The 23,747-nt window shown below is 48.5% G+C and overlaps 1 protein-coding gene across 2 annotated transcripts in view; it reads left to right on the top strand.

Moving 5' to 3' along the window:
* Window positions 1-23,747, top strand: part of IKBKE (inhibitor of nuclear factor kappa B kinase subunit epsilon) — a 41,939-nt gene that overhangs the window by 9,322 nt on the left and 8,870 nt on the right. For both annotated transcript variants that reach the window (XR_004645346.1, XM_034767145.1), the window contains exons 7-17: window positions 249-359; window positions 5,654-5,833; window positions 6,499-6,695; window positions 8,030-8,094; window positions 8,190-8,281; window positions 9,247-9,348; window positions 11,635-11,710; window positions 11,824-11,933; window positions 15,012-15,088; window positions 15,302-15,341; window positions 16,294-16,395. Coding sequence is in view for 1 of the 2 variants with exons in the window: in XM_034767145.1 (XP_034623036.1) it covers window positions 249-359; window positions 5,654-5,833; window positions 6,499-6,695; window positions 8,030-8,094; window positions 8,190-8,281; window positions 9,247-9,348; window positions 11,635-11,710; window positions 11,824-11,933; window positions 15,012-15,088; window positions 15,302-15,341; window positions 16,294-16,395 (1,152 nt within the window). In the remaining variant the exon portion in view is untranslated. The remainder of the gene's footprint in view (window positions 1-248; window positions 360-5,653; window positions 5,834-6,498; window positions 6,696-8,029; window positions 8,095-8,189; window positions 8,282-9,246; window positions 9,349-11,634; window positions 11,711-11,823; window positions 11,934-15,011; window positions 15,089-15,301; window positions 15,342-16,293; window positions 16,396-23,747) is intronic.

The following is a 23,747-nucleotide window of genomic DNA, read 5'->3' as shown; positions in this document are numbered from 1 at the left end:
CTTGTTCCTGTTGGTCTGGTTTTCCATGTGCAATTAAGGCACCTCGTGTTGGTAAATTTTGGTTCTGTCAATTGAAACTCCTCCCTGATGATGTGGGAAGGTGGAGACTGATTTTCTCCTTAGCCGCTCCATTTCACTCCCTCTCTCTGCCCGTATCCCCTAGGACTTGCCAAGAAGTGGTTGGAATGTGCCAAGGGGAGGCCAGTTGTCCAGTTTCCACACAACAGAAACGACTTTTCTTTCAACAGGTATAAAATAACGACCGAGAAACCCGCTGGAGCTATCGCAGGTGTCCAGAGGCAGGAGAACGGGCCCATTGAGTGGCGCTACGAGCTGCCCATCACCTGCCAACTGTCTGTGTGAGTATTGGAGGGGGTGGAGTTAGCCTGCAGTCTCTGCTTCCAGGGAGCTGTCCCACCTCCTGCTTTGATCATAGAGTCTCCAACCAGTCAGTGAGTTGCATGGCCAGAAGTGCTGCTTTGGGTTGGAAAAGAGCACAGGGACTCTGCCCTGCCCTCGGCATACTCCAGGGATGTAGTTATGGCATGCAAACGTCCCTCCCCTAGATTTGCTCCTCCCCTAGTGCCTGGACCAAGCGCGTCTGTAATAATACGAATACCTCTATATAAAGGATATTTTTCAATGGTGCTTACGGAGACGTGCACGCCTTGTTCTATGGGATTTGGGCACTGAACATCTCAGCTGTAAAAGCCTACTCGTTCCATCTGCTGGACTTCTCCCTGCGTCCCATTTTCTCTGTCTCTGATTATAAGCTCTCGGGGGCGGGGACTTGTCACGCATGCTTACACAACATAGCTGTGCGCCCCGCCCCCCCCCAGTGGCTGGACTGCAGAGATGGTTGAGTTGGCTACATCCTTTGAGCCAACAGAGCTGGGGCTTTTTGCTCAGGCAGTGGAGGCTCTTGCTCGTCGATCATAAGGTGCGTTACTTCAATCCCAGCGACCCACGACCCTCCCGAGTGTCCCGTGTCCCGTACAGCGCTGGGCGCGTGGCTGGTGTTGAAATAAACAACTTGAGCATGATTAAGACTTTCGGAGCAATACAAGGCTCTAAAAAGCGGTGACTGAAGCCTCAAAGAGAATGTGTGGAGCCCATTGCTATCTCTGAGCCCTTCATTATAGTCTTCTGTGACTGTGTATCTGTCTCCTGTGAGGTACTTGTTAATATGTACCTGGGGCCTGATTCTCCTTTATGTTAAGGTTGGAGTGGTATAAAGAGCCTAAGTATATATAAAGTGCCTCAAAACAGTGTTTGTCCCATGCTATAAATCCAGGGAAAGAGAATTTGCCCATTTTGTCACATTATCCCTCTCAGTTGAAGTGACTCACGTTGTTTTGGTTAACTCCAAAATTTCCCACTATTGACAGTGTCTATATTAATCCTTTCACAGTAGAAGATAGCGTTGGTATTTAAAATCAGAATTTAGGGTGTAATCGTGCCGTGAGTCCTTATTGAACCTAGCAGCCCTAATGACTTATCACTGGGATCAAGCCCATAACCAGTATGCGAGCATATCATTGTTTGAAATAACTTGGAGACTTCTCACAGTCATGTTAATCTGTAGCAGCTGCACTACTGTGTGGGATTTTAGTTGAATAATTTCTGCAATGTGTTCGGACTTCTGAGGTGATCCTGAAAGTTCCACTGTCTCTCTTCTTTCTCCAGGAGCTAAATGGTTAATCTTAAAACCCCAGCCAGGGAGGTTCTTTTTGTCAATGAGCTCCCCAACTTCTATCTACTTCCTCTCTTCCCATGTGTCTCAGTTGTGTATTAACACAGGCTCATAATTAGAGAATGAGACTCTGGGCCAGAAAAGCCTGGGTTCTGTTCCTGGCGCTGACTCCCGGTGCTGTATTAGGCCAAAAAAAATGAGGTTAACTTGGGGTTTTTGGCATTTTCCCCTCTCTGTGCCTCTGTTTTCCCATCTGCAAAATGTAAATAATTATATTCACCTACAACACAAAGCAGTTTGGATTCATTCATGTTTGTAAGTGTCTAGGACAGGAGCGCCACCAGCTTTTTTGCCGACTTAGGCAGCGGAAGGTCCTGCCCCCAAAATGCTGCCCCCAACAGAGGCGGCAGAAGGTCCCGCCCCCGAAATACTGCCGATGACCAGGGTGGCCGAAGATTTGGTCGCCACCCCCCAAATGTTAGCGCCCTAGGCGACTGCCTACGTCACCTAATGGGTTGCACCAGCTCTGGTCTAGGAGGAAGTGCATTATGGGAGGGCATTGGAAAAAATATACATCACTGGTGCTCCATTTTGGAACAGTCTTTCTAATACTTTGTAGCCTCTGTCCCAGTGTCCTTTCTGTTAACATGCTTTGAGGTGATAGTAACTTATAACCCCCCCTCCCCCGCTTCCTCTCCTCGGTGCCTTGCCTACGCATGGCACGAGGCACGGCTCATGTGAGGAGGAAAAATGAGCCGAGCACCTTTATTCCAATTCTTCCACTTTTGTACAATGAGTGAGTTTCCTTACGTAGTTCCCCAGAGACATCAGAAGCTGAAGTTTCAGTGCTAAGGCACTGTCCGTCGGCAGCAAAAGGCCACCCTTTGTATCTGCATTGCCTTCAAACAGCTGATGAAAACTAAAGAAATAAAATTCTGTCCACACCCTTCTGATAATCCGTGTGAAATATACTGCCAGGGAATTAGGACATTTCCAATGTGGGCAAGTGTCCACATTGTAAAACACACCAGTGCCGTAAAAACCATCCCTGCTCCTCCCAAGTCTATTTTGTTCCAGGTCTTGTACTGTGCCCCTTGCTGTGCTATCTGGGCACCTGAGGTCAGAATTGAAACCTATGGATGGGGCAAGGTGAACACTTTACTAAAGCTTACCTGAGCAATGGTTTTCCCATTCTGTGAAAATTTTCAAGTTACCGAGAATTTTTCTCATCCTAAATTGGGAGGAAGAGTCGAAATCTAGAAAATTTGCATGAACCAAAAATTCCCCCCTCCCTTCTTCCCCCCCCCCCCCCGCAAAGTTCCGTTTGGGCCTGTGACGGGTTGGATCACAGAAACCCCCTTGGGAGCTGTCACCCGATGTGCCAAGACTACCCCTGCTCCTGTTTTCCCTGCCAGCTCAGGACTCCAGCACCCTGTCTTGCTGAGCCAGACTTTCCCATCTGCTCTAACACGGACCCAGGGTCTGAATCACTTGCCCCAAAGCTGCAAGTTTACCTGAAAACAGCTCACAGAAGTGTGCTGGTCTTTAGCACTCAGATGCCCAACTCCCAATGGGGTCTAAACCCAGATAAATCCGTTTTACCCTGCATAAAGCTTATGCAAGGCCAACTCATAAATTGTTCGTCCTCGATAACACTGATAGAGCTGTGCACAGTTGTTTGCTCCCCCAGGTATTAATACATACTCTGAGTAAATTACTAAATAAAAGTGATTTTTATTAAATACAGACAGTAGGATTTAAGTGGTTCCAAGTAGTAACAGACAGAACAAAGTAAGTCACCAAGCAAAATACAATAAAATGTGCAAATCTATGTCTAATCAAACTGAATACAGATAATCTCACCCTCAGATGCTTCAGTAAGTTTTTTTTCTCAGACTGGACACCTTCCAGGCCTGGGCACAATTCTTTCCCCTGGTACAGCTCTTGTTGCAGCTCAGGTGATAGCTAGGGGATTCTTCATGATGGCTCCTCTCCCCCCTTTGTTCTCTTCCACCCCTTTATATATCGTTTGCATAAGGCGGGAACCCTTCGTCCCTCTGGGTTTCCACCCCCCCTCACTGGAAAAGCACCAGGTTAAAGATGGATTCCAGTTCAGGTGACATGATCACATGTCACTGCAAGACTTCATTACTCACTTGCCAGCACACACATATACAGGAAAAAGAACAGGAGTACTTGTGGCACCTTAGAGACTAACAAATTTATAGAGCATAAGCTTTCGTGGACCACAGCCCACTTCTTCGGATGCATACAGAGTGATGCATCCGAAGAAGTGGGCTGTGGTCCACGAAAGCTTATGCTCTCTAAATTTGTTAGTCTCTAAGGTGCCACAAGTACTCCTGTTCTTTTTGCGGATACAGACTAACACGGCTGCTACTCTGAAACATATACAGGAAGACTCACAGGTAAACACAGCCATCTACAGACAATGGGAGTCATCAAGATTCCAAACCATCATTACATAATTACAATAGGCCCTCAGAGTTATATTTTATATTTCTAGTTTTAGATATGAGTGGTACATTTATACAAATCGGATGATCACACTCAGTAGATTATAAGCTTTGTAATGATACCTTACAAGAGACCTTTTGCATGAAGCTTATCCCAGTGATGTTATATTCACTTTTTACCATATTTTTCTAAAACTATCCCAGTTACATTATATTCACTTATTATCATGTTTTTATAAAACCATATAGACTGCACAACGTCACAGGGCCAATCAAAACTTTTTGTTCTGGTTGCAACGTAAACTCTTTTTAGTTTAAATTCACTACAGTTTTGAACAAGGCCTTTTGATTTGAACAAAACTTTGCACTTTGAAAATGTTGAAATGGGGGTTTCAACCATTCTGGGTGGGGGGGAAAAATCCGATCCTTTTTTTTTGAGTTGGGAAATGGACATTGTTCTGCAAACAGCTTCGGCTTGAACGAGTGGGCGAAAAACCAGTTAGTCAAAATATTCCCAAGCAGCTCTACGCTTAAGCTGTTGCTGCTGTCTGTGCCATCCCTCTCCTGTGGCTAAAGAAGGGGTTTCAGTCTCTAGGGCTGTCAATCCAGCACCTCTCACCAGCCCTAAATTCACCTTAAAAGAAAAGGCATTCATTTCTTAAACCCTCCCCTCGCTTCCCCCCCCCCCGCCAATCTTTCCATCCTATCAAGATGAGGCTTCAGGGATTCAAAAGAGGTTTATAGTCAGTCTGTCTCTTCCTGCCTGACAGCCTGTGAACCCATCTATTTAGTCTCTGTTACATCCCCAGGGAAATGAATATTGGAAAAACAAACTCTCTGGGTCCTGAGTTTGATTCATTGGCGAGGGCTAAATTGTAATGGAGCATCTGGAGAAATGCATGTGACAAGCCCATGGATGCTGGATGAATATTGTGTGGGGCTGTGTCAAGGAAAGCTGAACGTATCCTTAATGATGACAAAGCGTAGGCCATGCGTTCCTGAGAGCTCGTCAGGGAAGCTATTCGGCCATGCCATGAAATGGGGAGTAAGTGGCATACAATTTGATGATGTATCATCCTTATAATTCCCAGTCCCATTCTGTTTGAAGTTGATTGGAAAAATTACAAAGGGAGTTGGATCAGGATCATAGAGTGCCTGGGTTCTTAACCTGGGGCACATGCTTTTCATCTGTAGATTTCAAGGCGCTTTACAAAAGAAGGCCTAGTAGTATCTCCATTTTACAGAGGCACAGAAAGGGGAAGTAACTTGCCCAAGGTCACACAGAGGTCAGTGGCAAAGCTGGGAATAGAACCCCGGTCTCCTGATTCCCAGTCCAGCATCCTATCCATTGGAACGCACTGTCTTCTGTTCATTTTTATTTTTATTTTTATTTATTTTTTGTTATTTAGTGTGTGTATATGTGTGTGTGTGTGTGTGTATATATATATATATAATAAACATCTTCATTTCCTTTCCTTCGCTTCAGGGGGCTGCAGAGCCAGCTCATCCCCATACTGGCTAACATTCTGGAAGTTGATCAGGAAAAATGCTGGGGCTTTGATCAGTTTTTTGCTGAAACCACTGACATCCTGCACAGGATAGTGGTCCATGTCTTCTCCTTGCAGCAAGCTACCATGCACCGGATCTACATCCATGCCTACAACACGTAAGCACGGCTTAGCCCCTGGCAAATCTTGGGAGAAGAATCCAGGAGCCCTGAGTCGCAGGCCAAATTTTCACTGCAGGTTTACGGTGTGCACCTGGGAGAGGCACGTGTTCTCTTTGCACCTCGGCCAAACCGCCTGAAAAACCAGTGGGAAAAGCAGAAGGTTCAGTTTAATGCTGAGCTGCGCTTCCCCAGGGAAGTGTATCAGCTGGAAGGGGTTGCTTATTGCTGTCCCCTGTATGCCTGCTCTGCTGCTCTCCACTGCACAGGAGGCTGCATTTCATTGGAGGAGAAGTGATCCTTGAGTGGTTTTTTTTTTGCTCGTATTGGGCATAATCCAAAACCCGTTGATGTCAAAGGAAAGTCTCCCCCGGACGTCACTGGAAGTTAGGTCAGACTGCTAAAGCGTTCAGGTGACCGAATGCTAGGGCAATGGCAATCCACAATAAATATCACTGTAAACAAGTCTGATGCCGCATGCTGCCGGGAAGCTTTGCTGGATCCCAACCGAGCTTCCTTTAGTGAAGGATAAACTCAAGAGTAGGATTCGGGGGTGGGTGGACAGAATAATAGCGAAACTACTGGCTATTGTGTGAAATTATTTCGGTTGCTGATAGCCTCATGTTTTATTTCCCTTCTGTTCCCTTGTTTGTTTTTTGTTTCAGTACCGCCATATTTTTAGAAGCTGTCTTCACACAGACAAATATAGCCCCTCACCATCAAGAATATTTTTTTGAAGGTCACCCGTATCAATTGGAACCCAGCCTGCAAGCTCACAATTTCTCCAGAACCACAGAAAATAGCCCGCTGACCTTGCTGAGCAGTGTACCGGAGGAACCCGTGGGAGTGAGATTCAGAGATCGTGAGTACAGTCATCTCGTAAAATGGAGCCTTCTGCTTCCCGTCCAGCCATTTGAGCTCTTCTAGTGGGTTTAGTTTCCGCCATCTGTGTATGCACGCATATGGTCACGCTTGCAATGTCCTCCTGATACAGGGCTCTTGGTCACTTCATCTGGAGTCTCACTGCAGAGCTGTAAATTATTAGGGCAAAGCTCAACAGCGAGGAAGGGATGGTTTTGTGGTTAAAGGCATTGGACATGGTTGGGTTGGGTTCAGTTTTCATCTCTGAAACAGATTTCCTGTGTGCCCATGGGGAAGTCATTTAGCCTCTCTGTGCCTCTGTCCCCAATCTGTAAAATGGGAGTAATAATAATACTCTTTTCCCACCCTTTGTCTGTCTTGTCCGTTCAGATTACTCTTTAGGGTGGGAACCACCTCCTGCAATGTCTCTGTAGAGTGCCTAGCACAATGGGGCCAGGACCTGGCTGAGACATCCGGGTGCTACCATCAGTTAATAAAGTCTGAGCTCTGCTCTGCCCTGCTGAACCCAGAGATATGGGCGAGTGATCTGAGCGCAGGACTAGGAACAAGGAATTCCTAGCTTCTCATCCCAGAGCTGACAGATTCCCTCTATGGGCTTGAGTGAAAATTTTCTGCTTCTCATTCTCTATCTGTAAAATGTAAATTGTTTAGCCATGTCTTAAAGATATGAAGAGGATTAATTAGTTAATATTTGTAATTCACTTGAGAGATCAAAAGTGCTCTCTACCTGCTAAGTACTTTTGTGTATTAGGATCCACACTGCAGTTCACTGCTTTATATCCTCTCTTTATTCCATGTGCAGAACTCCAGGGCAAAATGTGTTGTAGAGACCCACAATGTGAGCTGGAGAGAACGTTACCCTTCCCATTAGATTAGACAGAAGTGCCCATAAAGCCTTCAGGGAAGGATGCTTTCTGTGTTGATGTCTGTATAATAAAACATCGGTTGAGATGAGTGGCAGACAGTTACATTCCCGCTTGTGTTTTGTGCACAGGAGCTGATGGTACAACTTCTAAGATGTAGGTAAAATTTTAAACATTTCCTATGTGACTTAGAAGCCTAAGTCATTTTTGAAAGTAGAACTTAGACTTCTAAGTCACATGGGAGATTTGGAAAATGTCCCCCATATCTGGTGTAATACCTGTGGTTTGCCTAAGTGGGCACTAGATGTCACTGTTGATCCACAAGAGTGCAACTCCATGAGAGATTCCCTGTTAATGAAGCAAACATGAAGCACAGAGGGTCCCTCTGTATAGAGGGTGATATAGGAAATATACCCACAAAGGGCTCTGAACGATGTCTCTTTGTTTTCAGCATCACATGAGTTTCCAAAGTTTGTCCCAAAGGTTGATGTCCTAGCTGACTGCAGCATGGCAAAGGTATGTTGGGGATTTCAGCTCAAGATTGAAATAGGCTTTTGGAAATCACACTCAAGTGAAGGAATGGTCATTGGCAGTGCTCTTTTGCCTTCTAGGGTGTCCTGAGTGCCGTTCACCAGACACTGAAGATCTCTCGGTCACTTTTGAAATGTCAAGAGTTTATTCTGAGAGGTCTTTACTGGGTGATGTAAGTACATGACAGCCAGTGTACCCTGTTGGTGCTGTGTAAAGAACAGCCGGAACTGTTTGATTTCTTTTCTCTCTGTGTAGCTGATAGAAATATCTTGTGTTTAAGAACCAGATCGCTTACTCAGACAATCCCCCAAAAGTATTCTACAGCGGTGCTCCAAATCTTGCAGTGTCACTGCATATGCTGCAGTGGTTTGGATCAATACTATTGAGAGAAAGTGTGTGTGTGTGTGTGTGTGTGTGTGTGTGTGTGTGTGTGTGTGTGTGCGCGCGCATGTGTAATGTTAGATGTAAAAAAATAAAACAATTTGGGGATATTATCTCTGCTTCTGAACTGCAGAAGGGTGTGTGCATGTGTGTGAATTAGAGACACCCGAGAGATTCATTCAGAGCATGTGTTCCAGATGGAATCCTTGTCCCCACTGTGGCTGAGCACGTGTCAGTCTGACACCGAAGGGTCGGTTCAGGCCAGGCTGGTAAATATAGCAGTGTTAATGCCCATAGTACAGTGTCTTGCCTGTTTAGACTCTAAGCTCTTTGGAGCAAGAACTCTCTCATGTTATAGGGCCCCCGATATCAGGTGATCAGAGTAAATGATAGAGTTGTGTATATTCTACTGTTCATGGTTACAAGCACCCAAAGGAAACCCTGAAGCACAAGGCTGGGGCTTGAGGGGTGGGGAGAGGCAGATGTGGTTAGAAGCAAGTTAAGAACACAAGAACGGCCCTACTGGGTCAGACCAAAGGGCCATCTAGCCCAGTATCCTGTCTTCCGACAGTGGCCAATGTCAGGTGCCCCAGAGGGAATGAAAAGAACAGGGAATCAAGTGATCCATCCCCTGTCACTCATTCCCAGCTTCTGGCAAAGTGGGTTTACAAACGGGCAAACACTCGAAGTTCAGCTGCATTGCACCCCTTGGGTGAGGGGAGTTGGATGATTCCAGACAAACCTGTCTCTTTGCAGTGAGAGCCTGAAAGCCAAGTGCTCCTGTGTTGTGGAGAGAAGGGAAGCGGCCGTTTTGATGCTGAGCGGCTTGCAGCATACTGAGCTGAAGGCCTTCGTGTTGTAAGTATCGCTTTGTTGCTGTCACTTGTGCAGCAAGGGGTAAAGATGCTCTGCAGCTGTGCACATGTGGTCGTGGCACTGAGCTGTGTCTGTCCCACACGTGGGCTGGTCCGATAGGGGCTCTGCACAGGCCCTTGTCACTTGAGCTTGAAGAGAAGTTATTGCAGCTCTCAGAACGTTAGGGATTAAGAGGGAAAGTTTCCAAAACTCCTGCATGACTCAGGAGCACAAGTCTAGCGGCAAGCCACTGGGATTTGTGCTCTTCACGCACACTGGGGCTTTGGAAAAATCCACCTGAGGCCTCTTTGGTGGCCCCCACCTACTGGACTGGAGCGTCAGTTATAGGACTCTTGGTTAATATAAATCCAAAGGCCATGTTCTCTTCTCCGGACTTGGGACGATGTAGGTTTCCCACCTTCTGTATTGAGGCATCTGCTGCTCTCGTGTGTGACAGAAAAATGTGTAGAGCTCCGTTAACATCTCTGTGGTGAATCTGGTGCTGCCTATTTAAATCCTGGGAGGGGGAGCAGAACTCACCAGGGTAACAGCAAAGGCCACGTGCGCAGCCACAGAACCCAGAACTTAACTGACTGCAGGAGACAAAGAATCAAAAACAAGGGCAGAGCATGTAGCTCACAAGGTGCAAACAAGGGATCCAGAGGGGAACACCAGGCAGAGAATTCCCCTGACAGCCAAGGAGGCCGAGGTCCTTTATTGTCCACAGAGCTGGTACAGCATGGAAAGTAAGCAGTGCGGTATCCCACTGCTCCCCCCACCAGTGTAGAGTACCTTCACCCTGACCGTCTGAGCCACTTTCCCATTCTGTTTCCAGGGCCCATTCAGTCCTTGTCTTCTGTGCTGAGATCTTCAACCCGTGGTGGCAGTTTTGGTGATGTGGACACCAGTCCACTAGGAACTGGATCTAGCTCACCACTCGAGGCAGTGCTTGGCAGCGCAGCCTATTGGATAGAGCACTGGGCTGGGACCCAGGAGACCCAGCTTCTATTCCTGCCCTATGGTGACCTTGGGCAAGTCATTTCCCCTCTCTCTGCCTCAGTTTCCCCATCTGTAAAAAGTAACTAATGACACTGGTCTCCATTATAAAACGCGTTGAGATCTACTGATTAAAAAGTGCTATACAAGAGCTTGATATTATTTTTATTCCTGAAATGAAGTGACCAAGGCAATGCTCTGTGCAGGAGGAACTTGTCAGGAGCCCTTGCTGGTTGTCTGTAGGTATTGTGCTCCAGATGATTGGGGCAGTGGAGAAAGAGACTTGTGAGTAAGCTGGGTTGCTGGTGAGTGTTACGTTCCTGCAATCCTTGTACGTAGGGAATGTGCAGGAATGTCTGAGCTGAATGGTTACCCTTCCCCCTCTCCCCCCCCCTTTGGATGATCAGTCTCCACTTTCATAAGAACTTGGATTTTAGTCCCTGGTGGTCTGGCTGCTCTCTGGGGTTTTTCAGATTGAATATTACAGGGTACGGCAAACCTATATAAGCCACAGAGATGAAGTCATAGCGTAAATTCAAGGAGACACCAGTGCTGGAATCTTCAGCTGAATGCAAATGGAAAAAAAGAGCCTTGTTGCTCGGTAAAAGGAAAACCGCGTGAAGAGTTACACTGCATTAACCTAAATCCCAGGGGGAGGTCAGTCAGACAGAGACCTTGTTCTCCCAAGGGAATGGGTGGAATCCCTGTCCAAAACCCTGTAGAATCTCTACTATAAGGAACAATTCTGCATTCGCCCTGGAGGATGGATGTGTCTCTTCTGTCTCTAAATCTCTAGGATTCAAACCCATTACAGTGCATTTCTGCTGAGTGCTGCCTCCAGCCTGACCGCACTCCTTACGTTGATGTGCCTTTTATTTCCATTTAAGAGGCTCCATTAGTGGAACTTCCATCAGAGACCAAGTTACAGGGAAATCTCAGACAATCCTACTAAATACATCCATTGCTGTCACTGCTGCTCCAGTGAAATCCAAGCCTACCCTTGGTCATTTAGCTCTTGCGTCTTTGTTTTATCACCTCAGGGGTGGAAAATGGTTTATTTGGGGTTGGGTTATTTTATTGCTGAGAGCGCTGCCTAGGGGGATTTAGAGGTGTGATTCCCATTCATTTCAATGGGAGCTGTGATTGTAAATCTCCTAGATGCCTTTGAAACTTCCAGCCTCAGAGGAGGGTTTTCATTTGCCCAGGTGTTATCTGCCCCTCTTAGCCCAGGGCAGGAAAAGCCCCTCTGAATCCCGCCTCTGGTTTAATAAAGCTTTGATCTGTGTCTAATAGGTATGAGTCTGTTTCTGGAGGGAACGGTAGTCCAGAGCTGAAGGATCTGGCTGAGGTGAAAACAAGGCTGCAGACTGTGAGTATGTCGCTCCAGCGATGGGTGTTATGTGGGAAGGAGCTGAGAAGCCCATGTGGAACTTCTCTGATTAATGGAGAGCCCTGGTCTGGACCTTTTCTTTCCCACTGTAGGTCACTGAAGACCTCACCAGATGTTCCCACAGCATCTCCGAACATAAAGGGACATTGGACTCGCTTTTGTCTGAGCTGGTAAAGCACAGGAAACAGGCACATGAAGATAGGTTTGTGGAATAAGCTTTTGTTTAATGTTGAAAAACATTAATATATTTTCATATGCAACTGTCTGTATATTGCTGTACACACCTACTTATAGCGTGTGCATCTATTGATGTAGAAGTTACAGTACACTACCAATATTTGCATACAGTTAATAGTACATTTTATATTAATATTACTTTGCATTTAAGTGCAAGATATTGATAATTTTGTCAAATATAAGTGGTGTACTGTATATATGCATATACAGTTCCAGTACACTGCCAATATTTGGCACCTTATTTTGCACTATATATTTAAGTAATAATAGCTGTACCATTATTAGCACTAATAATATTACTTTGGACATACTATAGTGCCTTTCATCCATACATCTCCAGGCACTTTCTTAACATATCATTATTGTTGTGCGAAATCTTTGGAAAATTGGCACCAAATATGTCAGCATTCCCTCCCTCACCCCATTTTTCAGTCTGTTCTAATAATTATCCCCATTTTCATAAGTAGGAAAATGGAGTCAGTGGCAGGACTGGGATTAGAACTCAGGACTGTCACATACATCATAACTAACCCCCTGCCAAGATGCAGGATTAGACTAGATGACTCTTGCCGTCCCTTCCAACCCATGGTTCTATGATTCTTTAACTGTCAGCTCCCAGGCCCAGTCCCTACCTACTGGACCATACTGCCTGTAACCTTCTAGTAATGTTCTTGGTGCATGTGCGTTGGCCAGCTGTGATTCTAGGGAGCATGATTTCATTTCAGGCTACTTATTTGGAACTTGTTTCACTTTCTGCTATGAGAACAATTCAGTCCCAGCTTCTAGAGAAACATGCGTATAAATGTGTATACACTTGGGTACTATAGTCTCTGGTGGCATTTGATCTCAAGGATGCTCTTTATCATTCTTATCTAACGTTTGCGTTGAGGATGCCAGTTTCCTGGATTAGAGTACTAGGGACTGTCTTATGGTATTAATAAAGCCAGAGCCGGAGCTTTTCCCCAGGAGCCAGAAGAGATTGCACTCAGAAGCCTCTGTGTTTCCAGGTCATTGCTGTTTAAACTAAGCTATATTTAGAATGCTGCTTATTTTTATAATGTCCATCATGGCAAGTGTCATAATGCCCGTTATGGGTGAATGTCGATGATAAGCTTAGGTGAGAAGGAGAAGTTTGGAGGGACGGGACTCCCCTTTGGAAGGAGATGGGGAGGTTGCCTCAGGCAAATGGAGCAGTGCAAATGAATTGACAGCTATAGAAAATGAAGGAGGTGTCGGGGGAGGAATTGTCCGGAAGCCAAACCTAAAGGAGCAGAGCAGAGGACTAGGTGAAGGTGAGGTTAAATGGAGATGGGAGGGGCAGCGTAGGTGGAGGTGAGGCTGGCAGAGCAAGTCTCTGGGGAGGTTTGACAAGCAGAATGTGGTCTCGGGCACTAGCTCCTAAATACACCCACTTCTGTGACTCAGTTTGAGGTTTTCTTGGTGGGCTCCCAATTTCCCCTTTAGCTCAAGGGTGTTTAAGTGCCTCCCCACCCATGCCATGCCACACCAGCCAGCTCTGTTTTTATTTGAATGCCCGAGGAGTGGACCCATGAAAAATGCCCAGGCCCTGCTCCAGGGAGCTTGCAGCCAGCTCCAGGCACAAGCACAATATTTCAGAGGTGCAATACGTAGGGGTTAAAGTAGATTGAAACAGGAGGGGAGTTCTCACTGCACCAGTTGAGCTAATAGGAGTGGGAGCTGCTCTCCCCAAGCCTGGGAGGGAAGGGGCAGCACCCATCTGCTATGGGCAGAGGTGGCAGAGCTACGTTCCTCTCCGTCCCGCTACCCACCATCACAATCCCTGGGCTAATACAAGCTGGGGGTGGGGGAGAAGAAGCTTGCAATAGGCACCATTGGGAAATCTCTTTTGGAGCAGGCAGGGCTGCCTGGGGGAGGGGGGGGGAGAGTGGGGCAATTTGCCCCGGGCCCCACAGGGGCCCCCACGGGAATACAGTATTCTATAGTATTGCAGCTTTTTTTATGGAAGGGGCCCCCGAAATGGCTTTGCCTCAGGCCCCCTGAATCCTCTGGGCGGTCCTGGGAGCAGGGACTGTGCTGCTTTTCTGGTTGGAAAATGCCTCAGAACATTGTAGGCGCTACCAGAACCAACCAACCACAATAACAGGGGTGTGTTAAGGATGAATTTGCATGATCCTGGTCTCCCGTGGGAAGAGTTGCAGGACAGCCTTCTTTGGCCAGGCCTTGCCCGCTGATGAATTCCTGTCTGGCTGCCGCAGAGGGATATGGGGTTTAAGCTCTCTTGAGCCTTTCCTGCACTGAGCTTTTAGTTAAATCTTCCACTTGTGCATCCCACCTCTGTTAGCAACAGTGGGAGCCTTGGTGTGGACTGGACACTGGTATTTTAACCAGTGTGTCATCTAACCCCACTCAGAGCAAGGCTAAACAACACGGCGGTAAAAGCACCTGCTTGCGCTCTTTCTATGCAAAGGCTCCTGCTGGGGGAGCCATTCCTGCAGCTGATACAATGCTGGGAGACTTCACACAAGGCTCAGTGTCGATGCAGCCTTCTCAACATCTTGAATGTCTCTGCTTAAGTCTAGTGAGATGCCTGGACACCCTGATGTAAAGGCTAGTAGCAGTACTAACAAGGAGGGAGTTGGTGGTTTGTTGTGTGAGGAGACAAGTGAATGCCTCAGGGCTGGTCTTAGCCAACTAGATTTCAAAGTCCTGCTGGGGTAGTAGTAATACCTAGCTTTGTGTAGAGCTTTCCATTTGTCAACCTCAAAGGGCTTTACAAAGGAGATCAGTATAATTATCCCCATTTTACAGAGGGCGAAACTGAGGCATAGAGAGGGGACATGCGCAGGGTCATGCAACAGGCCAGTGGCAGAACTGGGAAGAGAACCCTAGTTATCCTGAATCCCAGTCCAGTGCTCTATCCACTACGGGGCACAGCCTCCGCTTTGCGCTCTGTGCGACTCACAGGGAAATGGGTTGCTGCAGACCCAGCTCCTCGTCTGAAACAAGGTTTAATTGAACATTTGGATGGAAAGAAAACACATCTCATGTCCTGGTTCCACAGCATCCGGCAGATGGAGTGCTGCCTCGAGAAGATGCAGCTCATATACAAGCAATTCAAGAAGACCCGGATGAGTCCGCGTAAGTAGCTGAAGTTGGTGAGTTAGGCACCCAACTGCCATTGACTTGAACACCGTTAGGAAAATTTCAGCTGTAGTTTTTTCCTCAAGAGGTCTCTTGCTATAGTGTAGCAGCTGTGAGTATATGTAGGTACATTTATCAGTCTGTATGAATGTGGAAGGTCCCAATGTTCTTTCCCGGCACATGACCAATAAGTATCTTTCTCTTTTCTAGGGCTAGCCTACAATGAGGAACAAATACACAAGCTGGATAAGTAAGTAAATAACCCATTGTTCCAGGCTCTTGAATGCCTGGCCATAGTTAACTGGGCCGATCAATCTCTGGCATTTCTGATTGCCTTTTGAGGAGACTCAAAACGTTCTCGGATTATTAATGCTAAGAATGTCTGGCCTGTAAATGACTTCCATGTCAATCAGTTTATCGATCCCAGCCAAATTACAAACCTCTTTAGGAGAAGGTGCAAGAAACCCCATAGTGTAAATATATGTACCCTGTAAGATCTTTGGGGCAGAGACTGTCTCTTCATTATGTGTGTACAGCACCTAGCGCAAAATGGCCCAATCCATGACTGGGGCCTTGAGGCACTATCACATTACAAATTAAAACGAATAGTCATGGAGAATGATGAAACAACCTACCTGCAGGTTACTGCCCGCCAACAATTAGTGGCTGGCTTATGCGTGAAGACCCCTGTTCAGGAAAGCAATTAAGCCACAAGCTTAACTTTCGGTGGGAATTAGGTATCTAAATGGCACTTGTTCTTTTTAAAATCTCCCCCAAACCCAACAGAAGCCAATGGGACTTACAGATGCAAAACGTTAATCACATGCTTAAATGTTCACCTGACACAACAGAGTTTATACCCCCTATATATTTTATCAGATCTAATGTTACTGTGGACTGTCTCATTAAACTTGAAGGTGGAGATTTTTCAAAAGCACCTGTGGGATTTAGGAGCACACGTCCTAATAGCTTTCAGTAGGACTTGTGCTCCTAAATCTCTTAGATGCTTTTGGAAAATCTCCCATTAAAGAGAGTCACCCTACAAAATTTTGCCTGGGACTTGTTTTTACGCCACAGCAGAATTTGCCTTGCCTTCAGAAAGTGCAGCACCCCGCCCACCTTTCCTTTCTGGAGACCATCTCAGCGCTCCTGTTACTTCAGCAATGGTACTGAATCTCACCCAAATAATACTCATTTTTCAGGATGAATTTAGGGCATTTGGCCAAAAAGGTCTTGTCGATTTTCCAGGAGGACTGCGTACAGAAATATCAAGCTATGCTGGCCATCCATGGGAACATAACTAGGTAATGGCCGTGCTCTCTTCTTCACCTGTGTCCTGTGTGTTACACCAGGTATCCTGGTTCTAGTTTTCCATGTAAGCAGAGCTGGTACTTTGGGAGCAGCCTCTGTGTTCGTAGTTGTGAGTTGGGATCACCATGGTGCAGGGGCTGTGATTCCTGTGAACACTAATATGTAGTCATCCCTCCGAGAACCTCTCGTAGCTCCTAAAGGTCTCTGAACATTACACTAATGGTGGGGCTTGGTTCAAGATATATTACTAGTACCTCCCATTGGGGTTGGGGAGGAAATCGTAATAAGTCACAAAGCTAATAAGAAATCCTCCAGGGCTGCTACTGCCTGTCTTGTGATTTTATCCTGTGCCAAGAATTGCTCAGCCATTGCTCTGTAGAAGAGCTTATTAAGAAGCATGGCGGAGAGGCCCTGCCAGTGATGTTCCTAATAGTGTGGACGGATGTAATTCGCAGACGAGCCCAAGTCTGAATCCTGGATCCATGTTCTAGCCTGTATCTATTTCTGTGATGGTCTGAATCCAAAGAACCTGAACCCTGGGGAAAGACTGAATTTAGATTCAGATTCTGACCCCCCAACTTTTGGATTGCTTGGATGCAGGGTCTGGGTTTGGCTGACAAAGCTTCTCTCTGGAGTTGGGATCCTGGGGTTTGAGGATCCACCTCTAGTTCTAATCTATTGCCTGTTTCCTGTCTGAAAGAGCTTACAGTCTAGGGCCCTAGGTAACATCAGTGGGGCTATTTATGGTGTCAATAGGCCTTAAGCATGTGTGTAAGTCGTTACAGGGTAATAATAAATACCCAGCTCTTTTATGTAGCATTTTTCATCAGTAGGTTTCAAAGCACATTTACAAAGGAGGGCAATATCACTATACTCATTTTACAGATGGTGAAACTGAGGCCTGGGAACGGTTAAGTGGCTTGCCCAAGTCAGCCAGCAGGGCAGTGGCAGAGGCAGAATCAGAAACCAAACCCAGGGCTCTGTCCAATTGGCTGACCAGGGTCTAAGTAATAACCCAGAGCACAGGAAAAAGTTACAGGTGGGTAAGAGGAAGAGAAAATTAATTCCCTGGCTGGGTAAATGCTGACCAGTCAGAGTTGAGGGAGAAGAGAAAAGGGGGTGATTTTCCCTGACTGTCCCCTCACACCTCTGTATTGGGGAACACACACGGCAGCATTTTAAAATAAAAAATCCAGCTGACCATCCCTCCCAGTGCCAAACTGCCTCAGCTTCCCTTCAAGTGGCTGATTGCTTTGTTCACTCAACGGGAGGGTTCCGTGTACTACAACGAGGCTGCTATTAAGACAGCGAGTGCCGCTTACAAAGAATGATTTTATGTTAAATGGTGTTTGGGGAATACAGCAAAGAGCAAATTGCCCTGTGGTGATTGAGTGCTGCACAGTGACTTACCATAGCAAAAAAAGTGGAGTTACTTAGCTGTGGCTGTTGCCGAGGTTGGGTTTTTATTGCAAAGTTGCTTTTAAAGTGGAGCATCTTCTCCCCAAGGCTTTAGGTGTGGGTGGGAATGATTTTCTCTAACCGTTAGCATTAGAACTTGCTTGTGGTTTGGCCCCTCTGTTTGAGGTGGAATCGAGTTCAGTGAGATTTACTGTGTGGGGGAACTTTTAGGACAAGCCTGGTAGTGAAGCTCAAACCTCCTGTAAGTGGATCTCAAAAAGCCCTAGGACATCTTTTTCAGGAGCAAGCATCTGCCTTGGTGTCCTTGGCTACCATTTTCTTTCTTCCCCCCACACTGTTGGGCAGGATGCACACAGTACCTCCTTGGAGAAACAGACTAGAACAGTGGCTCTCAACCTTTCCAGACTATTGTACCCCTTTCAGGAGTCTGATTTGCTTTGTGGACCCCCGAGTTTCACCTCACTTAACTAGTTGCTTACAAAAATCAGACATAAAAATACAAAAGTGTAACAGCCACTAGTACTGAAAAATGGCTTATTTTCTCATTGCTACCATATAATTATAAAATCAATCAATTGGAATATAAATATTGTACTTATATTTCAGTGTATATTACATAGAGCAGTATAAACAAGTCATGGTCTGTATGAAATTTTACTTTATACCGACTTCACTAGTGGTTTTTATGTAGCCTATTGTAAAACTAGGCAAATATCTAGATGAGCTGATGTACCCCAGGAAGATCTCTGTTTACCCCCACGGGTACACGTACCCCTGGTTGAGAACCACTGGATTAGACAACCTCTTGAGGTGCCCTCCTTCCCTACCCTTTTCTAATCCTGTGCTGTGCAGCAGTTCTGACTAGCTGCAATCCCGTACCCCAAAAGTGGCTGCATTTCAGTAGTAGGGGAAGGAGTTCTTGAACATCATAATAGATGCAATCCTGGAGTCCCCATTCCCTGTGTAGTTAAATCGCTTGTTGACTTCAGTGGGAGTTTTTTCTCTGAGGATGATCTTCACCCCTTTGCAGAGGGGACAGTATGAGGCCTTTGCAACATGTTAGTCTCATTTAGATTTAAGTGGGATTTGCATGGGAGCAGTGGGTTTTTTGGTTTTTTTTTTTTTTAAGATTTCTCTTGTTTTCCTTTTCTCTCCTGGTCAATTTCTATAGTTTGAGGTCAGAGTTGTTTTTTACTTTCACTTCATTTCTAATTGGCTTGGTTTGGATTTGTCCTTGTTTAGTGGGTAGGGTTCTGTGGTGTGATGGGTCTTTTCTGAGGATTGCACTGTTGACTTTCAAAGAACAAAAATAAAGCCAAAACAAACTTACAACCTCTTTCCAGAATGATGAGGGTTTCATCTGCGTCACGTCTGTCCACTGGGAGGCACCTTTGCACTCAGGCACATAGCACAGGTGGCAACAGGGTGAGTCCCCCCCAAGATTGTAGACAGGTTCTTGGTCTGAAACACACCAGTGACGCTGTTGGTAATCTGCATGTGGCAGCTGTTGCTCTGACCAAATATTGAGCTCTGTTCACCCCAGATGTGTGACGGCTCCATTGGAGAGGGTCTCATGACTCAATGCTAATTGTTCTGATCAAACAAGTGATCCCACTGACTGGGGCAGGGACAGGTCTAGTTCTTCTTCGAGTGCTTGCTCATATCCATTCCATTAGGGTGTGTGCGCGCCGCGTGCACGATCGTCGGAAGATTTTCTACCCTAGCAACACCGGCGGGTCGGCTGTGGAGCCCCCTAGAGTGGCGCCTTCATGGCGCTGAATATATACCCCAGCCGACCCGGCGCCCCCTCAGTTCCTTCTTACCGCCCCTGACGGTCGTTGGAACTGTGGAGCGCGGCATAGCTGTCCTCCACTCTCCCTAGCTTTGTTTGTTGTTCATAGTTGTTGTTATAGTTATAGTTCTAGTATTTATAGTTAAATAGTTAAATAGTTTTAAAAGTTGTTCTAGTTGTTCTAGTAGTTCAGGGGATTAAGGGGGTCGTCTCCCCCTTTCTCCCCCGGCCGCGGGGCCGGGCTCATGCCCAACGCTCCCGGCTTCAAGCAGTGCGCCTCCTGCGCTAAGCCTATGCCCACGAGCGACCCGCACGACTCCTGTCTGAAGTGCCTGGGAGAGTCCCATCAAACAGATAAGTGCAAGATCTGTAAGGCCTTCAGACCAAGGACCAAGAAGGAGCGGGACTTTCGGCTCCGGCAACTCCTGATGGAGGCGGCACTTAGTCCGGACGCTCCATCTACAAGTCAGGCCCCGGCACCTAGCGCCTCGGTGCGCAGTGCCCCGGCGGCACCGGCTATGACGACCACGCGAGTGGCGTCAGACAAGCCTCCCCGGCACCGAACCTCGTCGGCACCGCAAGCACAGCAAGTGCCTCGGCGCCGGTCATTATCCCCGGGGCATAAAAAAGCCCATAAGACGGGGACCTCCGTGCCGAAGACGCCGGCTCCCCCAGTGCCGGGGGTAGAGCCGCGTCCGCCGGTGGAGCACCGGAAACAGGTGCCTCCAGCACCGTCGACTCCGGCGCCGAGGCCGTTGAGTCCGGTGCAGATAGCGTCTCCACCGAGGCCGGCGGTGATACAGTGCCTCCCGTCGACTCCAGAGACCTTTGCGGCGGCGAGAGACTTAATAGCTCTCACGGAGCTGGCACCGCCTCAACCACCGGCACCGACGGCACCGTTGACTCGCCCGGTCCAGTCGAGGGGGAAACCTGCCTTGATGCGCCCTCCATCACAAGGGCTGGAACCTCGGCACCTATCCAGGTCCCGAAGCAGGTCCCCACGCCGCTCGCAGTCCCGGCACCGAATATCGCCTCGGCACCGGTCGTACTCGCGGCCAAGATCTTCTTCGCGGCACCGCTCTACGTCTCGGCACCGCTATGATCGTCGGCACCGATCAACGTCGAGACGTAGTTCTCGGCACCGCTACGGTCGACGCTCGACGTCGAGAGGCCGCTCCCGGCACCGGGCATACTCCAGGTCCTCGTCGAGGTCCAGATCCGACTCCCGGCACCGACGAGGTCATCGGCACCGGTCGCGGTCCCGGCACCGTTCGCCGGCACCGCGCAGAGATAGATCATCTCCGGACCGGTACCGTGCGGCACCGCAGCCCACGGGGATCGTCTCGACGCTCTCGGCACCGCCATGGCCGTCAAGATCAGTGTCTCGCTCCTCGGAGGACCTGTCGAGATCGGCATACCCCCCTCAAGGGCAAGCCGAGGAACGGAACTTGGGCCATTGGCAGGAGATGGCAGAGGACCACTCTCATGGCCCATCTCACTGGTCGTTTTGGACCCCGTGGGCGTACCACCAGGAGCAAGGGGCTCCAATACCATCGACCTCTCGCTCGGGTCACTCGGTTAGAAGGGCCCCAGAATCCACCATCTCTCGACCTCCGCCAGGGGGCATGGAGGCTTCCGTGTCCACGCCACCTGACACCATAGACCCGAGTGCAGGTGACGCTCCGGCCCAAGAGCAGGGGGATCAGGACCCCCCCTTGGATCCAGTCCCACCGGAGGCATCCTCCTCCTCCTCTCCGGATGAGGCAGTGACGGGCACCTCATGTACAGGTCCCCCTCCGATAGATCTTCGGGCTCACCAGGATCTCCTGCGCAGGATGGCCCGTAATATGGACCTGCAGGCGGAGGAGATAGTGGAAGTGCAGGATCCTATCGTGAACATCCTCGGAGCGGATGCCCCATCGAGGGTGGCGTTACCCCTGATCCGCACGATACAATCTAATGCGGATACGATATGGCAAACTCCTGCCTCTATTCCACCCACAGCCAGAGGGGTGGAAAGGAAATACTTTGTCCCGTCTAAGGACTACGGGTACTTGTATACCCACCCTCAACCGTGTTCACTGGTGGTGGCATCAGTGAACGCACGAGAGCGCCACGGCCAGCAGGCTGCAGCGCCTAAATCAAAAGAGGCTAAACGGCTCGATTTGTTTGGCCGTAAGGTTTACTCAGCCGGAGGGCTGCAACTTAGAGCGGCGAACCAACAGGCACTACTGAGCCGCTACAATTTTAACTCCTGGAACTCCATGGGGAAGTTTAAGGAGTTGATTCCCCAAGAGTCCAGGGAAGAGTTTGGAGCCATGGTAGAGGAGGGTAAGAAGGTGGCTCGGACCTCCTTGCAGGCCTCCTTGGACATAGCAGACTCGGCTGCGAGGACCATGGCTTCGGGTATCGCTATGCGGAGGATCTCCTGGCTTCAAGTTTCGGGTTTGCCTCCGGAGCTGCAGCAAACCCTACAAGATCTGCCCTTTGAGGGACATGGTTTGTTCTCGGACAAGACGGACTCTCGCCTGCAGAGCCTCAAGGACTCGAGAACAATCATGCGCTCCCTGGGGATGCATGTTGTGGGCCCTCAGCGCAGACCATTTAGGCCGCAGCCTCAGCGCTTCTACCCCCCCCGCCTCGTCAGAGACAAGACTCGGCCCGGAGGCGAGGGCGAGGTGGTAGGAGAAGGTGGACCGGCCCTCAACCCGGCCAGAACCAGGGGCCACCTAGACCACCTTCAGGCCCCAGGCAAAACTTTTGAAGGTGCGGTCGAGGACGGCGCCCCAGTCATCCCCCAGGATCCAGCCCCCTCCTTTCGGGATCGTCTCTCCCACTTCCACCATGCTTGGTCCCTTATAACTTCGGACCGTTGGGTCCTCCGCACGGTGGAAAGGGGATACGCTATCCAGTTTTCTTCTATCCCCCCCTCACACCCCCCTTCCCCGTCCCTCTTCAGGGACCCTTCTCACGAGCAACTTCTTATACAGGAGGTTTCTACGCTCCTGGCCATGGGAGCCATAGAGGAGGTTCCGATAGAGTTAAGGGGCAGGGGATTTTATTCCCGTTACTTCCTGATCCCCAAGTCCAAAGGAGGTCTGCGGCCCATCTTGGACTTGCGCGGACTCAACAAATTCGTAGTAAAGTTGAAGTTCCGCATGGTCTCTTTGGGGGCCATTATCCCTTCCCTCGATCCTGGAGACTGGTTCGCCGCCCTCGACATGAAAGACGCATACTTTCACATCTCAATTTACCCACCTCACAGACGCTTCCTGCGATTCGTGGTAAACATGGTGCACTACCAATTTGCAGTCCTTCCCTTCGGCCTATCCTCGGCCCCAAGAGTGTTCACGAAATGTATGGCTGTCGTGGCAGCGTACCTTCGTCGGCAAGGGATACAGATGTTCCCGCACCTAGACGACTGGCTGGTACGCGGTCGCACCAAAGAGCAGGTTCAAGCTCACGTCCACAGAATAGTGCACACATTCAACGAGTTGGGCATCCTACTCAACAAGGACAAATCCACTCTAGAACCTACCCAGAGAATAGAATTCATCGGCGCAGTTCTAGACTCCAGACGTGCACAAGCCATCCTGCCAGACAATCGCTTTGGCACCATCACGAACCTCATTCAAGGGCTCAAGGCCTTCCCAACTACCACGGTGAGGTCGTGCCTTACCCTGCTGGGTCACATGGCTTCCTGCACGTACGTAACCAGGCATGCCAGACTTCGGCTTCGCCCACTTCAAACCTGGGTGTCATCAATATACCGTCCACATCGGGACAGCCTGAACATGGTGGTCACGGTCCCAAACTCGGTCCTGACCTCCCTCACCTGGTGGCTAGATCACAATGTGGTCTGCGAGGGGATGCCTTTTCACACCCCACAACCCTCTCTGCACCTGGTCACAGACGCGTCATCTCTGGGTTGGGGCGCCCATCTCAACGAACACCATACCCAGGGACTGTGGACTGCACCCCAGTTAGCCCTGCACATCAATGTTCGGGAACTGATGGCGGTGCGCCTGGCTTGCCAGGCATTTATCAATCTCCTACGTGGCCGTTGTGTGTTAGTTCTCATCGACAACACCACGGCCATGTTTTACATCAACAAGCAAGGAGGAGCACGTTCGT

Source organism: Trachemys scripta, chromosome 4 (assembly GCF_013100865.1).
Source record: "Trachemys scripta elegans isolate TJP31775 chromosome 4, CAS_Tse_1.0, whole genome shotgun sequence".
Lineage (NCBI taxonomy): Eukaryota > Metazoa > Chordata > Testudines > Emydidae > Trachemys > Trachemys scripta.
Note: the sequence above shows the minus strand (reverse complement) of the source record. Positions and strands in the feature narration are given on the sequence as shown.